The following is an 18801-nucleotide window of genomic DNA, read 5'->3' as shown; positions in this document are numbered from 1 at the left end:
AGGATTCAATTCCAACAAACAAAAAATGCATTTTAGACGCACTTATTAAAACCCACAAAAGGTGACAAAAGTACACAAATTATTAAAAATAGAGGCAGCCAAATGAGATTTGAATTTAATGTAAATGTTTACGTAGATCGAGATGAGGATCAAGATCAAGATCAAGAGATGAGGATGATTCTTGCAATCATTCTTGCTCTCTTCTTCTTTTGTTTTTTCTTGTTGTTTTAATTTTTGTTCCTAACATTTATAAAAAGACAAATGTTATGAATTTATTGTTATATTTAACGGATAGCATACTGTAGTTCATTTGAATTAGCAATTAATTTTGCTTAAGCTGGTCGAGTAAATAAACGAAACAAAACGATTAAGTCATGGAGCAATTAACTTATCTGTGATTGTCTAGAGGTTAATGTAAAAATAATACATACAGACATCAAATTATTAAAAGTTTGTATACTATACATTTATTATCGTAAACTTTACATACATACAAGTTATTTTATGTTACTATAGCATAATTCGAATGTCAATACAGTTTACTTCCTCTACACAACACATGTAAACATGTATTTTACTCTAAAAACAGTATAATAATCCATAGTTTACTCAAATTTCAAAATTTACTTAACGACCTAAGGGAGAAATGTGTACATCATACAAAATAGGATATTGAGATGAGTTAACTGCATTTTTGTTAAACATTGTAGTTTGCCGTCATATATGTCAACGCAAACATTTGACGAAATTCAGACATTATAATTGTATACATTCTCGAGGCTGTTCGATTAAAACATTTTTCACGCCAACTCAGCTCACTTTTATGGATGAAAACGCAGTTAGAACTCTATAAACTTTAAACTTTTAGTGCTTGGTAGAACTGGTATGGCTTAGCATTAAAGGACACAATCACAATTTATTTCAAAGGTATCATCCACGTCACGTCATCGTCATCATGAGTACAAATAGGATGATAGGATGACGACCAACCAATCGTTCTCTTCCTACCATCCTGTTCCGTAAACTCACTTTTCACTTACCAAATAACAAAGAGTAACAAATATACAATTAAGTTACTTATATACTAACTTTTCCTATGGTAATTTAACTCAAGTTTATTCGTATTTGTGTCGTGATTTTTAACAAATATGCCAATTATAGTAGTCTTCATTTTTTAATTTTTTTAAACCGTAGTCAAGTTATAACTTGCTCCACAAACCTCTAAGATATGTCCGAGTACATGAAACACCATTAATTAGTTAATAGTTAATTAACTACCGACTTAGTAATGAATATGTTCTGTTTTATAATGCCGGGCCCGTCCTGACTCAGTAATTTAGATTGTGATCGGTTTCATTAAATTCCTGTTAACATTTTTATTTCTGCTCATTCAGTTTTAAGCTAGAAAAGATTTGTTCAGGGGAATCATTGAATCTAGGAGAATTAACGTTTCTGCGTCAGACTAATCCGCTGTGTAGGTCATGCAATGTTCTTGTAAATCTTTGTCGTTGTAACAACTCAAGTCACAGTACTTCCCATGAAATCATAGAGCATGTGAAGTCAGTCGAGTCAATAATTATGCCTCAAGTTCTAGTAGATTCGTAATATTCACTCAAGTCCGATTGTGACGTCATCTGTAAACGAGTAGGCCTAATATAAAGAGGTGGCATGTGAAACATTTTGCTAGTTCATAGCGAAAGGTTATTCGTCTCAATTAGACGCAGCAGTTAATTAGAAATGGTTTTATATACTCTTTACATAGCGATTTCTGTAAATTTAGTAAGTGCAAATGCTTATAGAAGCCCGGTTATCGTACAGTAACAATGCGCGCAAGTAAATTTAGCCAATTACAAGCGACGCGGTTCAACTTACTGAATGGTCAAATTGCGTTTCGCGTACGCCCAATTTAAGGCTCACGCAGCAATTATTGTGAGTTCTCACCAAATGCGTACAATATTGTATTCTTACCTTCAGGTAAATGTTCTTGTTATCCTAAGCCCATATCTTAACTAGGCACGCCAAGTTATAGTTTTACAGACAATATATTGTACTTCCTAAAACTACGGTACTTCATGTAGTATCTTAATGTGATACATTACTAGTATGCAATAATTATTTACAACAACATAAAGTAGATATTACATTAAGCATTACAAAATAATTGATAAAATTGTATTTTAGTTGAATTAATTCTTTTTTAAATATCGTAAGAAATCAATCTTCTTTAGTGCTCGACTTCAGTGTTATTCAATAGCACTAAGTTTAATTGTTTATTCTCTCCATTTCGTTTGTTATCTTCCATCATAAGGCAGCTTTTAGTGGTTACTCTTGACGTAGACCGATCACTTGGTTTCCTCCGAACATAATATCGACAGTTTTTAAGAGAACCGGTTTGCCCATTACAATTAAAAAGAAGCACAATATATGGATTTACAGCCGAGTTACTAATGGCCATAATTCCAAATATGGCGTAAAGGGATTGATCCATAGGAGGGCCTTCCCCTTCATGAAATGATACCAACAACTCGCAAACGTAATACGGCATACTACAAATAAAGAAAAACGTTACAATTACTAACGTCATTTTTAACGTTTTAAATTTAGCCTTGATTAACGTGTGGGTTCCGGTACTCTGAAGCTGTAAACGGTGACTTTGTTTTCTTGATCGTTTTGTTGGTTTATTTTCACTGATTTGCGCCTTATTCCATATTCGAATACATATTCTTATATAAGCAATTCCGATGATGATAAGCGGTATTACAAACGTCACTGTGGCGGCGTACGCAACGTACGTTTTGCGTCGCCATTTTGGTTTGATGAATAGCTCTGTTGTACATGATTCAAAGTAGTTTGCGTCAGCATCCCGTTCTGATTTCTCTAGCCAGATAAATAACTGGGGAATCGAAGTAAGTGACGCTAGTCCCCAGGCTAAACCAACTAATTTCTTTGTTGAAATAGTTTTACGAAATGGATTGTGTATGGCTTGGTGCCTGTCAAGTGCTATCACCACAAGTAAGTTACTTGAAGCCATAATCGACACACTCTGCATATACATAATAATTTTACACATAGCATTTCCTAAAAACCAGTGATATTGAAGCATTTCATAAATAGCCGTGCCCATGACAACAAAGAAACAGACAAATAAATCGGCAAATGTCAGGCCTAAGATAATCTGGTTGACACGTCTACAAAATCTGTGTCTATTTATCAATAACCAAAACAGAACAAGGCAATTGCCTAATACCCCGATAGTGAACAATATCCACATGGTCAGCACACGTACAGCAACATTATGAATAATCTCAATACTGTTATTTGTAAACATTAATGTCGAGGCTGTTTTAACTTCTGATGACGTCATTGTCATTTCTGATGATGCCATTGTCATGTCTAATGACGTCATTATTGTGATGTCCGTTCCGGATAATTGATCGGTATCCATTTTAGATAATACGTTTTTAGTTGTAATGACAAACCTCAAAGGTTAATCTGAAATGAGGAAAAAAAAGAAACATTAAACGGTCATTAATAAAGTGTAAAGACAATAAAACGATTAGGCGGCTTCTAACATGTAAAAATTATCATTTAACTATGCAATACAAGATTCCATCGAGTTTAAAATAATATATTTCTCTTGTTGTCGTTTTAGTCATGATTATGCTAAAGGAAACATAAAGCCAAACCGAGTGCATTCGGTTTCTTTCTTTTGTACTGTAATAAAAATTTATATGTGTGATAAAAAAAAAGACGAAAATAGTTATTACTAATTACAAACAATAATGGATATCATTCTTATATATGACCTGATCATATTGTTGAATAAAAAAAAGAAAAATATGAACAATAGGATTTTTAATTGAATTTGAAATAAGTTAAAGGTGTATTGTCTCTCTCTGACTAATTCAAAAAAAAAAAAAAAAGATTTCGAAAAAAGTGGATTATTTTGAAGTATCATAATAGTTATTAACTTTCACCAAAAATTAGTCGAAAACAAAATAATTTAACTGAAATACAGACGTTTTTTTTGTCACAGTTTTTGATCAAAACATATCCCATAATGCAACGCGCTTGTTTGGCTGTATGCGCTGAATAATCATAAAACTTCCTCGCGATCTGTGTGAAAATTTCTCAACCGTGACGAGTTGTAAACAATCCTAATTAGCATATCTATAATGCATACTCATGGTTTGAAATCTATGTTTACTTTCGCTCGAAATGTAATACAACTAATTTAATTATGTAAACTTGTTGTTTTTGGCTCGAATTTTCGACTTAAAGTGAATAATTTTAATATTACTTTGGTATGGCCAATTTAAATTTTAGAATATTTTGACCTTCATTTTTTATGTTTCAAGGACAATAAATCTTTAAACAATTAGAAAACTCTGAAAGCAAGGAATAATAAAAATAATTTACAATTTCATTAGAATAGATAGAAAGCTTTAGACACGTTCGTTTTTAGGATCATTTTTAATAGCTCTGCAAAAGGAACATGTAGCGTAAATTTAAAAAGTTACAAATTGGGCGATAGTAGTTGGGAATGATCAAGGCGTTACCACATTTGTTCACCAATTCCAAATAAAAGTTATGAGATAGATTGTAACTGACTCATCTTGAATCTAGCTGTATCGAGTATTTTATTAAGTTAAACGTACTAAATACAGAAGACTCGTTTCTAGATGACGTGCAATAGTCAGTTAGAATCTATCTCATGACAGCTACAGAATTGGTGTTTTTTATATTGTAGCTAATAAGTATAATTGTACCATTGGTAGTAGTTTTTGTGAGTTGGTTGTTGGTGGTGTATTTCTACATGGTTGTTGGTGTTGTGTTTCATTTGTGGTCATTTGTACACTTTTATGGATGTTTTTATGGTTGATTTTGCATATGTGGATGAAATGTTTTCACCATATATTGTTGAGTTTGTTTATGCATTATAGTTGGTGTTTTTCGGTTTTCTGGGTTAAACAATTCTAGAAAAAAAACCCTGAAACCATCACTGTCATCATCTATATTTCTACGATTATCTTCTACGTTTCCACTCAGCTAGCACAAACACATATTCTACATCTAATTGGAGTTTCTGAATTTAATGACAGATATTCCCAGAAGGTCAGAATTTTTTAAAGATCCGACTCACAGTATATCGGCCATGTCACATTCGTTTAAATACTTAATTACACATATTTCTAATAACAGTAGCATGCAATAGTTGCTCATAGCCGAATTTCTAAATCCCTTAACGATGTTTACTGACAATGTAATTATAAACGTTGAGTGGTAATTACATGAATTTAAGTCTGGAATTAAATGTAGATCTGGATGTAAATAAACAAAATACTGGAAATACGATACGAAAGTACAAGGGGAAGTCCCAATATTATGACAAAAAACCACCAAAACAAACAAAATGTTGAAAATAATGTAGTGAACTGCCATTTTTTGAAAATATGATAATAAAATAAACAATTTGAAAAACATTGTAGCCTATAATATAATACCAGATATTTGTAATGGGAATACTTATATGATTCAAAGTGAAGTACCAATTTTGAAAATATGACAATAAAACACCAAAAAAAATGTTTGATGATTCCAAGGTAAGTTTAACTATCGGTGCTATAATATGCTATTACTCTAGTGCTATGTTAGTCCGCCATTAATGCTCGTTTTTGTAATCAAGATCGGCGATGTTGTATGAACAATAATAAGTTGGTTTCTTTTTGATTTTATAATTCATGTAATGGAATGCTGTAGGCCCTATATTTTATTTATTGGCTATAATGTAATTAAATAGTATAATATTAAAGGTATAAATAATGTCAAATAGGATATATGCTTCTGATAGATCAGGGAGATGGCATTTAAGCATCATATCCAGACAAATAATTCAAATAAATCCTTTTTAATGTAGACGTATTTGTCATTTGTTAATAAAAAAAAACAACATTATTTATCTCATGGTGAAAGCTTCGAAAATGTACATTAGAAGACTATAATATTGTGAGCCATCATTCATTAAGTTTAGATTGAGGTTTATCTGTTTAAGAAGAAAGAGAATGATGGTATCAACATAAAGCGTAGGTTAGTTAGGTTCTATATTTTATTTATAATTTCTCTCTGTCTCTCCATTCCCCTGAAAAGTGTCTTAGTGCGTTTTTGCGTAGATATGTGCAGATGGGAATAGACTGGTGCAACTTAAAGATATTTCCACATGTTGCTGTGTGGCTGAAATTAAACGTTATTCGTGAGGCTTCTATGGGAATTGGAAAAACAATATTGGGCATAACAAATCGGATTGTGTGGTACGGGGCGCATAAACCCGAACAAAATTAATTTAATATAGGCCTACTGTATATTTAAAATGAAGTAATCAAATATTTATAGTATTGAAGTTGTCCTGGTTTAATTAGTCGTAAGTGTTGTAGATAGACGTGTTTCTAATTTAGATGATTTTATTATCACTGTACAGCACCACAGATATTCTTGATATACCGTACTTACATCACTACAATTTACGTAGAAAACTATGTTATTACAGCAAAATAAAATAATCAATTTTAACGTACGTGTAATTTTATAGATTTAATTAATTTATCTTTTTATCGTATTTTAGATTTATAAATTAATTTTAGAAAGCTACATCTTTCCGGTGAAGTTAAGTCAGGCTATTAACGACGGTAGTTATTTGTTGTGAATGAGACTCAATATTATACTGTATATTGGACGCTCTATGGCAATCTAGACAATAATAATATAACATATTTATTAACATGATGTATGTTGATTGACGTAGATCAAGCAATTCCAAGAAGACAAAATAATTGTTTGAAAAGTTTATCGACTACGTATATATCTACACTGAATAAAAAAAAAATATTTAGGTTAAGCTGAGAATCAGAATAGCCTGGAAGGATTTAATTCTCGTTTATATAGCCAAATAGTATAAACTAATTTGATATTACCTAAATGTTTTGCAGGTTCCTTTTTAGTAATTAAATACTGAAAATTATTTCGTTTTTGACACGTGTTATTGTACAGTGTTGTTCCGTTGAATAGCACTTATCCAATGCAAATGGTTAAATCATAGACAATATACATTTTAAAGCTACTTAAGGAAATGAAATTACATAAAGAAAGTGGCTGACAGCAACGCCACGGGGTAACGTTATTGACAAGAAGTGCTCTGTAAAAACATTTACGTAAATGTAATAAATCTGGGAAAAACGCCGAACGTAAGAATTTACGTAAATAAATTAAGTTTCCTATAGCATAATACAATTTAGCACACATTTAAGGTTATGTGTGACCTTGTCATTAAAAAATAAATATAATTTACAGATATGCGCGTGACTCTATGCGAAATAATGTTATTTAAAAAATAGTATGATTTGTCTCTATGTTATATTTTTTTAAATATTTTTGTATAGTTGTTGTTAATGTAGTGTGTTGTTTACGTGTGTTGCTGTATACCCGACTGTGATACCTACACACGGATTTAATTTATAGATTTTACAAACTTTACTGGAATCACTTTTCCTTTTGTAATCAATCAACGAAGAGGTTTCCTTACTCTCTGTATCCCTTTTGTCCGTTGCAACTCTATTAAATATTCTCTTTATAATGCCATTTAGAACAATCTCCCAATTCACATTCGTAACTCTCCATCATTAAATAATCAATTTAAATTAGCAACCTATACATTTCTTTCCTTACTCTCTGTATCCCTTTTGTCTGTTGCAACTCTATTAAATATTCTTTTTATAATGCCATTTGGAACAATCTCCCAATTCACATTCGTAACTCTCCATCATTAAATAATCAATTTAAATTTCTTTCAGCAACTATGGTAAATAAAAATTGAATTGATAAACGCTAGTTTAATTTAATTCTAAATTTAAATTATAATTTATATTGTCTTGTCTAAGGGCAGTCAAAACCTTTATAATTATAGGAACTTGTTCCTCAGTTTGTCTGCCCTCCTGTATTTGTTATTCATTTATATATGCATTTATTTATATTTTTGGGAGAAAATAAATATATTATTATTGTTGTTATGTGACTATAGGCCTATAACGCGAAACATGTACAGTATATTTGCAAGGAAACTTGCCTGTCTCAGTGGTTTCTGGAGGAGATACAATTTTATGGATAATTATATCTAGATTGATAGATATAGAATGAATGACTGTATGTAATATTCTCATATTTCATTGCCTAAACGTTAATATCCTAAACTATACTCATGTAAAACGTTATATGGTGTTTTATGTCCAGGAATGTAATTAATTGTGACGTTTATAATTCTCATCTTACGCAGCTACTTTTTATTATTTTGCAAGGTTGGTTGGTTATTTATCAAAAGCGGAAAATTAGCGTGTAATACCATATTAATGTAAATCTCTCAGTAAACCTTGGTACACAATAGACTCATCGCAATCAAGCAATTAAAATAAGTTAATAATTAGGCATACGATGAGCATGATTGAATTATTGAGACGAAGATTTGCGCAGTTGTAATAAAGTTTATAATTGATGTCTATTAGAGATGGACACACCAGTGCTTAATGGAGTTCTTTGCAATTAAACGTAAAATAGGGAATCATATTACTGTAACTGAAATGTGTATCACGATTTTTACAGAGCTTTCTTTCTTGATTAGCAAGGTCTATTAGAACCATGTTGTCATCTTTTTACCATTAAATTGGTAGAGGCTAAGTAACTAATAATTGCATAATTATCACAGTCATCACCTTTGTGAAGCATCGAACAATTACTGCAAGTAAGTTACTGGACATACCGGTACTTAAATACCATCATTACATTATCATAGACTAAGATGTTACTAGATATTAGTATAACTATTTTATCTAAATAATATCTTAAAGATAATAGTTTGTATTGTTAACAACACTAGCACACTTCCTAGTTATTTCCCTGCTCTGTAGTACAATTTAGCTTCATAACCTCACAACAAACGTCAATTAGGCCTATGCTTGGTTAGTCTGAAGTTTATAAAGTTTTATATCTGAAGTCAAAAGTATTTCATTTCCACGATTTCTCCTTGATTTGTGAATTGCGTCCAAATATGAAACAAAAAGTTTACAAAATGTTTATGGAATTCTTAGCTATTATACATTCGTACTAAAATAAGCTAATGCAAAGAAAATGTTTTATCTGAAATATGAAGTTATATCTAACTAACTATATCTAAATGTCAAACAGAATATATTCCGCCTATATGAAAATTGTCATCAAACTAATTTAACATTTGAATGTCGAACTATTTGATATTGACGGATGGTCTATAATTAACTAAATTCTCAGATATATTGTGTACATATTGAGGATGCTCAGATTTCCTCACATCCATGGCCGCGTTGGGCAAAAAAACATACGGTAATTTGTGGATTTTTAAATGAAAAGCACTTTCATAATATCTCAACCTAATTACTTAATTGATTTCCAGAATGTTGGCACAATTATTTCAATGAATCCATGATATTAAGCGCAGATTATTACGCATAAATATAATGTGCAACAATTTCTGTTTCTATGAACGTTATACTCTTGTACTATACCATTAATAGTGATATCAATCACGTTTAAACACTTGAGTGATAAACACCTGATTCGCTATTAAACTAAACAACACGTCCTATTGTTACTGTTACATGATTTACTACATATATTTATAAATGTAGTAAATTGTCTAATCACAACAATAGTGCGTAATTTATTTATAATACTTTCATTATCACCATTTCAAAATTACTACCAACAGCGATTATAAACAATCTATTTAGTGTCCCAATTCGCCAGTCGACGTCATTGTAAACGAAAATTGTATTAGATAATATAACTCGTAATAGCAGCACGCGATGCTAGAAAGGATGCATTTAAAACTCAAACCATATTTTGAAGTCATTCAAGTTAATGGAAGTCCTAATTGAGCCTTTAAGGAGTTTTCACGGAAAAGCATCATTTAGATAATAACTTTTTTCTTCAAGGAATTGAGATGTATTCTGCAGCCGTAATGCGGATGTTTTTTCTGAATAAATAATTATTACACATGTGGAGCGCCAAAATTACAAGCTAGCGTGGTTTCTGATGAACATCTTTCTAAACTGAAAAACTAATTTGCATCGGTAGTTTTTGAACATTTTCTCGTCAAGATTACTTTCCTTGCATGTTACTCCAAACCTTCTTATCCCAAACACTAAAGCCAACACATTATGCAAGGAAGTAATAATAACGGTAGTGTTAATAGTCTAAAATAAAGGTGTAGTTCGATGGATATGATTGACTTGTATACTTGAACTTGAACAAATACATATTTGTTTGTTAAAAAAGTGAGTTTTGTAGTTTTACGGAAAATTCCAATTAACTGTCAGATTAGACCCAGAAATATTAGGCTATCCAGGGCAGGGGTATCTTCATCAATAGCATTGCACCTGTATGATGCTGAAGTTCACGTTCTTCTTTGTGAACGATGCCAATAAAGTAGGACATATTTGACAACATGCTGAGCAATCGAAGCCTGTCTAATGATGAACTCATACCACAGGTGTACGAGTATCTCATGTTCTGTAAAAGTAGAATGCGCCACTCAGTGGTTTATAGTGATTACGCATATTATTCGCTCTCACATGAACCATTAAGGCCTAATGTTCTGAAACTTTAAAATGCACTATCTTTCATGAAATCCCAATAAACATAGTTTTGATTTACAGATATTTAATACCAAAATTCCTAAATGTGCTGCCAACTAAATTAAGAGATTTATATCCATGACGTACTTTTCGTAACTAAATTTGAATAATAATGATCGATTTAGAATTGTAATTAATTGAGACAAGTTTGTATACAGAGGCAAGCGCAAAAGTTTTGCCATAGGTATTCGCTTGTGGTGTAATTAAACGGTTTATTGTTTTTCTTCAAGATGTTTGCTGTCTCTAAAATGCATACAGTTTTCGGTCAACCTTCTAAAACCAAAATAATTATAGTCAGATGTTGATCTGATAGATAATAGATCAACATCTGCACACCATACCAACAATATGTTTAGATAAAGCCGCAGTGTACAATGGTGATGCACACACGTTTATGTTTTAACTCACCATGCCTACTAGTAGATACACACACGTTTAGGTCAAGTGCAAAATTCTCAATGGTGATAACACACACGTTTAGGTCAAGTGCACCGTGCCCAGTGATGATAAACATACGTGTATGTTAAGCGCACCATGCCTACTAGTAGATAGACACACGTTTAAGTCAAGTGCACCGTGCCCAATGGTGATGCACACACGTTTAGGTTAACCGCACCATACCAAATGGTGATACACACACGTTTAGGTTAAACACACCATACCCAATGGTGATACACCCACGTTGAAGTCAAGCGCACCGTGCCAAAAGCTGATACTACACGTTTAGGTTAAACTCACCATGCCTACATTTAGTAGACACATGCGTTTAGGATAAGTTCACCAATACAAGTAGATACACTTGTTTTAAATGCACCATGCCCAATAATAAACACACATTTAGGAATTCACGCGCACCCTGCTCAAATATGAACTAATTGTAGATGTGGACCTCGTCCACTAATAAATTACCGCAATACTATTGCTTTATTAAATGTTTGTGAATTAAATATCGCTTCAAAATACTAGCGATATCCAAACAATAAGCATACATACGGAATGTTAATATAATTTCTTATTGTAATGATATCAAAGTTTCAAAATAGGATGAATAATGACGATGACATTAGCGTTATCTGCACGCGTTTAGGTCAAGCTCACTAATACCCATAATTACATACTTGTAATGTGCACATCAAACATAATAATTACGAGAGGGATTTGTTACGTTTGTGACCGTCAAATTATGTTAAAGAACTTGATCGCCACTTGAATTAAATTGAAATTGGGTTACGTCATTTCTCCAAAGTATGACGCTACACTTAGTTTGACCTATCATTTGAAATGGAAAATACTACACACTATGTCTTAAATGACTTGTTTCCCATTGGGCGTTTCTACTTATTTCCAGCAGCTTTGTGCACCTGTACAGGATTAGAGGAGCTGCGTTTCAGGCTGGGCATAACCAAATTGAATCCAGTAATCTCACTCGTTTCACACTACGAATGAGGCTACCGTGTAGCACTAGCCTAATTTTGTACAAATTTATACTTAGATTCAAAGCAAACCTAGATAAAAAAGGATGTCCCAGTACAGCATAGTTATCTTTCATTTTATTATAAGATCCCGTACAATCTGGCCATGAGATTGAGAAACGTCTCGATTGCACGACCTTATTAATTACGCCATCAAATTGATGACATCTGCGCATGTCCATATTGCTAACTGACGCGTCTCATACTACTTTTGACCAATGGGATCACTCACCCAATGAAACCACCTCGTGGTATGAACTAAGCGCTTTAACCGCAAATGAAAAAAACACAGATATCCACAAAATACAGCTATACAGATCTCACATTATAGGCTACATTTTTAATTGTGGTTGGACGGAGTGTTAAACATACCGTATATTTTCTCCCATTCTTTTTTAATAGACGAATTGCTCCCTAAATAGGGGTTGTCCCAAAGTAATGTAGTCTACAAATACTAACGTGAGGCACTATATATCTAAAATAATGTTCAATACGTCCTTCTGGTAAACTATAATATAAAACATCACATTATTCTCGTACACTCAATGCCCTACAGTAAATGCACGAGAATGAATGTGATTGAATTTGTTTTGTATAATAATTAACTGGAAGGAAGAACCTATTTGACATTATTTTAGATAGCTAGTCCACAAGGGGCATCAATAATTTAATAAATTTTGAGGACGAAACAAATTATTCGCAACAAGAAAATACAAATTTCAAACAGCGAGTGGAATTCAAACGAAAACCGATTTAATCTCAATTTGTAGTTGGCATTTTGCCTATTGATTAATTCGTATAAATGTTAAGTGATGCGGGAAAATATGACTGATCTCAGAATATACAGACATAACAACTGTTTTATTGTCCAATTACTTAAATTAAAATCCTCCTTAAAGTCCACTATAGTAACACACAAAAAGCCCATTAACTTATAAAAACTAAAGATATATATTGTACCTGAATCAACTTATTTGTTGAAATGCTATTTCAATGTGACATAAATGTACATCCCCATCCCCCATCCTATTGTTCTGGGTCCTCTGCGAGAACAGTTTTTTTACTGAAGAGGTTACCCAGTATAAAGAATAAATAAAAAAATACCCACAGCGACAATACTTTCCAAAACAAATTAACTTCGAAACAAACAAACATGGCGTATTAATCCACCTAAAGAGTTTTTTTTCTTTTATTACTAAAAATATATTAATTTATTATATTAAATATATTTAATTATTGTTACTTAACATATATAGTACATCTCTTTAAATCTTCTTAACACATTCACTTAGCGTAGGCCCTATTCATTTCTTAGCATATTCATTTTCTTAAACATATTCATTTCTTAACATAATCATTTTAGAATTACATTTCTTAACATAATTCATATTCTAGCATATTTATTTCTTAACATAGTCATTTTAGCCATTTCTTAACACAATTCATATTTTTGCATACATTTCTTAACACAATTCATATTAAAGAGTTTCTGTATAATATTTAGCTGATAATTTAATAACGCTATGCCCACCAAGACTGTAGTTTATACGAAGGTTAAAGACGACAGAAACAGTCGGAATATGATTTGATTCATTTTAAAACTACGCTGGTGTTCTTAGCGTATGTCTAAACTCTATCCGAATCATAGAAACATCACGTTATCCGCCGAGTGACCAGTTCATGTTTTTATAATAATTTAATATCTTAGATTTTTAACGCCTACTGTTGTTAAATCTCTAAAGCCCTGTCTACACTATCAAACTACAGTTTGGCAAACAAAGTGTGATGTTTCCAAATATATGTTAGTGACACAATGACCAATACCACTTTTTTTTTACACTAGTTTGATAGTGTAGACAGAGCTTAAGAAGGCTTTGAAAACGGTTCATCGACAGTACATTCTTAATGTGGTCAGGAAGAGGATTCCAAAGCGATGAAGACCGTCTTCATTTTAGCATGCACAAAACGATTTTGTAAATTGGAACGAAGATGATCTAAACTCATGTTCGAGTCTTTCACAATTCACCTAGCGAACAGTAATACTTAAATAGATAAAATATCGGACGTGACGCTTTAACAAAATACAAAATTGTATACGTACTTTTTAATTATTCAATATTTTGTGAAAAGTTATACGATGTAAAGTCACGAAACAGTCAGTATGCGCATGCGTCAATTTCGAATAGAGTCTTGATGACGTAAATTAAAGATTGTGGGGATGTTTAACATTTGATATATTACCGGTCGTGTACTATATAAAACAAGTATTAATACGAAATTCAATAGTAAATTATCTCTTGGATGACATAAACAACCAATAAATATCTTTAGATCTTCATTAGACAACATTAAAATGATTACATTTGTGATGTTGTTTTGGTTTAACCCCTTCTTCCACTTTTGAGTTATGAGTATGTTTTATACTGACCATGACCTAATGCTTCAAAACAAAGACAGATAACCTCAGAAATCATTAGCATGAAATTACAAGTGTTAACATACGTGTTCCATTGGGTTATTAAAAGAAATAAAGTGTCATAACAAGTTAGTTTGAGACCAAATGAAACATAGTATTTTCACGTCCGAGATGCGTAAATACTTTTCCTAAAGACCTTCTCTGAAAATCCGAGAGATTGCAAGATATCTGATAATTGAACCTAATCCTCCTCTCAACAATTAAAACAAGAACCCATAAGGTCGATTACCCTTTGAACCGAGGGCCTAATTCCATCTACTAAAGTTTATACCATTCAGTGAAACAACTGGATTTTAGAAAACATTTTACATATCAGTTGATATATCCTGCATTAAATATACGTTTTCCCAGATTTAGCTTTTTTAATATTTTAAACAATTAATTTTAACATTTTTTACTACAATTTCTGAATATATTTTTTCCTGCATTTTTTTAACGACTTTATTCAAACTCATGTAAATCAGCTTGTGATGCTTATTTTATTTTTGGGAAAATTAAAAGCTCAATATCAATCGGGAATATCTGTCTGGTAAAATAAACGGAAAACAAATATGCAGGGACCTTCAATAAAAAGCATAAATACAGCATTTTAAATGGTCATTGCATCATGTTATATTCCTTCTATTTAAATGATGAGAATAAAAACGACTATGCAATAGACATTATTGTATTTAATTGCATAGTTATAGCGCAATTTTGTTCGTTTTCAAACATATTTTCTTGGATCCTCAGCCGCAAACAGTGAGATAGAATCGATCAAGTTTTTAGCTAACGACTACCATGGGTTTTTAAACACTAACGGGATGTAGAGGAGGATCAACCCGCGGCGGATGTATCAAAAGCGATGAAGGTTACTAGGAGATGAAAGGGAAAAGTTTCACCTGCGTCGGTCGTTTCTAGTCAAATTCACCTTTCGTAACTCTTAGGTGAAATTCTCATGTGAAAGACAGATGGTATAAGATAATAATCTCATGAAATGATAAAATGTTCGTTAATGACTTCGAACCATAAAAAGGAACTGTCAAACTGAACGCTTATTTATTTTTCTTTACAAACAACTATACAAAATCTATATAAATATAAATAATATAAATACTTCTATTTTGTTGTGAAACATTAACAGACTTTTTAATGTAATATTTATGTACTTCAAATCACAAATCTGTTTATGACTAGGCCTGAATGTTTAATCAGTTAAGTGTGTAATTTACTCTTCTCTGGTTTGAATTTAGTCTATTACACTAAATATGATTTCCCTTATGTTAACATCTAGAAAACCAATAGTGCTAAATGGGAAGAATACAACAAGACCTAATATTTATGATAGACATAAAAATAGATGTAAATCCATTTTTTTTAAATTTAGTCTTATGTAGAAGCAAAATTAAATTAAATTATTTCAAAAGCAAATTTATTTGGGTTTTTCCTTTAAAGATAAATCTTTTTGTAAAAAAAAGAATTTTTAAAATAATAGTAATTATTATAATTAATTAGTATGGTTTTTGTCTTTTTCATGTTAAAACATGTATTTGAATACCTCAGATTTAGTAATTTGAGTTAGAATTATTACCTCATAATACCGTACTTAATTAATGTGTATACATGTAGTGCATTTTCTGAAATATGAACACTACCAACAATAATTATAACATGAGAGTTTACAAGGAGATGTACAGGAAGACCTATTTTATTGATATAATGTTTGTGAGGACGATCAAAGCATATTGATCGAAACGTCGAGAAACTCAACAGTTCTTTTTCAGAACTAATATACGTGGTGTACCGCAAACTTTCAACATTTGATTTCGCCATGCAAACCTTCAAACAATATAGACCTATTTTCATATAATGCTGTTGCATTGGTTTGAATTGTTGTGAATATAATATATTATTGTTTCATTAACTCTAGATATTCAATCGTGATTTCCAAATTGCCAGGCTTAGTAAACAAAACGAATGCACCACGTTTGATTAGGTATATAAAAACAATCCTGACGTTTTGATCGTTCCATCAAGTTTGTTATCCGTTTTTATCCGATAATTGGCGAAGTTGCTTTTATACTATTTATTTTATAAATTTCCTATATGCAAAGCACGTTCCGATTATCAGTTTTATTCGCATTATAATGATCTAAGCCCAATACGATAAGTAAAGCGATGGCTCTGGTCCCATGACAATGCGTTAATGACTCCCTGTACACGAACCGTTTCAGCATCGCTTCACATGTAAACTGCCAATTTTCTTATAAAATTGAACATTTTTGAAAAACAACTAACCTGTTTTCAGGAAGGGTTCAAAATCCCGTCCCATCGGAATTTCTGGTGGTTTAAAAAATCAATTTAACGCTACAAGCGAAAATTAGATACTATCAAGCACTGTCAATCAATGATAATACCATATATCATCTCGATATATATTGTATAATCATCAATTATAATGCAATTTATCAAACGTTAATAGCTATTCAATACATTTTACATACGTCTTATATTCATTATTGTTGATGGCAATTTATTGTTGTTATTCGGTGTGTCACAAACCAAGAATTGATGATAATGGACAGTTTATGGTAAACTTGATCTCCTACTATTCCCAGTCCCCTGTGTACACATGATTATATGCAAGGTTACACACGACACAAGATTAACTGAATATTCAACCTTTTGGAGCAATCACAACCCTTAGGACAATCAGATATTTCAACATTATTATTTTCATCAGCCTTTTAACTGAGTTACTGAAGTTACGGAATTGTAATAGGGACAGAAAGTGAATACCAGAGTCTTGCTTCTTCTTCAGTCTAAACAGAAAAAGTAAAGTATTTCCCATTTAGATGTTTTCCACTGGAATGGTTACTTTACCCATAACCCTAAAAAACTCGACTCTGGAATATCTCCTACTAGAAGATAAATAGTAGTTTATTTAATAGTTATCCCTATATTATTTGACATGTCTCATTTCAATCCCATTGTACCATGTGTGGCTTTATACGGAACAACTTCTAACCATTGACTTTGGTTGTTGTTGTTTGTCAATCTTATGTAAAGGTTAGAAAACCCATCGTTTAGCGACAGTATGTATATTTAAGTAGATATCAAATTTAGTTCATGATCGTAACCCAAGAAAAATAATAATTTAGTAAATACAAATAATCATCTTATGTTACCGATTATTATGTTCGTCCATTTTAGTGAGGGATTTAGTGATGATTTATGTTTTAATTATCTATTTTTAACGTTACTAAAATGTTTAATAGTTTAAGTGTGACTATAGTTTTACTATAACTAGTATAGTTGATGATTTGTTGGTTAAGCAGAAAGCGGAAGTTCGCAAAGCTGGCCAAACATCCAATGTTTTTAATATGGCACCTAAAAATAGCTCATAATCAATAGGTATGCACATTAAAACCATTTCCTATAATCATAAAACAAATCGAAAATACGCTTGAAATTTGTCATTGCTTACATATAACAATAATGTAATAATGTTGATTTTTTTAGGTTGCTAGCAACAGGGAAAAAGCATTATAAAAGGAAGCAATTGATGGAAATGGGCTTACAATTGAGTATAAAATAATAACAAACCGTTGGGGGCGCTAATTTCCCTATATTAATAAACGGTGTCTTCTTCTTCTTTTACTAAAGCTACTTCCAATTTTAAACAGAAGTTTATTTTCACAATTTCTACACGCAAATTAATAAATATGCCTATTTGTATCAGGTTGATTGTAATATAATTTAGATGGAATTATTCTTAATCTGATTAATTCACTAATACACTAAAACAATTGTAGGCCTATTTGTTACATAGTGGTTTTAGTCGGTTTAGTAAGTCAAGATTTCCGGGGTTTTCTACAAAGCTTTTAGTACTCGTGTATGCTTTTCTACCTTTAATGCCCTTTTGACTGATAGTGAGTTTAGGCACTTTCTTCTTAAAAGATTTTCATCATTACAAAATATAAAAAAAAAACTTTCAGAGAAAAATTCTCCTTCAATAATTTAGTGAATTGTGTCATATCATATTATTTATTTTTATTTATCTAGACATTTAGTGAGATCTGCACGGTATTATCACTAATAGGCCAAGTATACATTAAATATAAGTGGTGGTAAAACACTTTCTACAATGCTGCAATTG

At 31.6% G+C, this 18801-nt stretch overlaps 1 protein-coding gene across 1 annotated transcript; it reads right to left on the bottom strand.

Moving 5' to 3' along the window:
• Positions 1-488: 488 nt before the first annotated feature.
• On the bottom strand, positions 489-3480 carry LOC144853925 (cephalotocin receptor 1-like). The gene has a single exon (XM_078711793.1). It carries the CDS (start codon positions 3443-3445, stop codon positions 2225-2227), a length of 1221 nt encoding a protein of 406 aa, XP_078567919.1. The 5' UTR covers positions 3446-3480; the 3' UTR covers positions 489-2224.
• Positions 3481-18801: the final 15321 nt, after the last annotated feature.

Source organism: Antedon bifida, chromosome 10 (genome assembly GCF_963402885.1).
Source record: "Antedon bifida chromosome 10, ecAntBifi1.1, whole genome shotgun sequence".
NCBI classification, from domain to species: domain Eukaryota; kingdom Metazoa; phylum Echinodermata; class Crinoidea; order Comatulida; family Antedonidae; genus Antedon; species Antedon bifida.
Note: the sequence above shows the minus strand (reverse complement) of the source record. Positions and strands in the feature narration are given on the sequence as shown.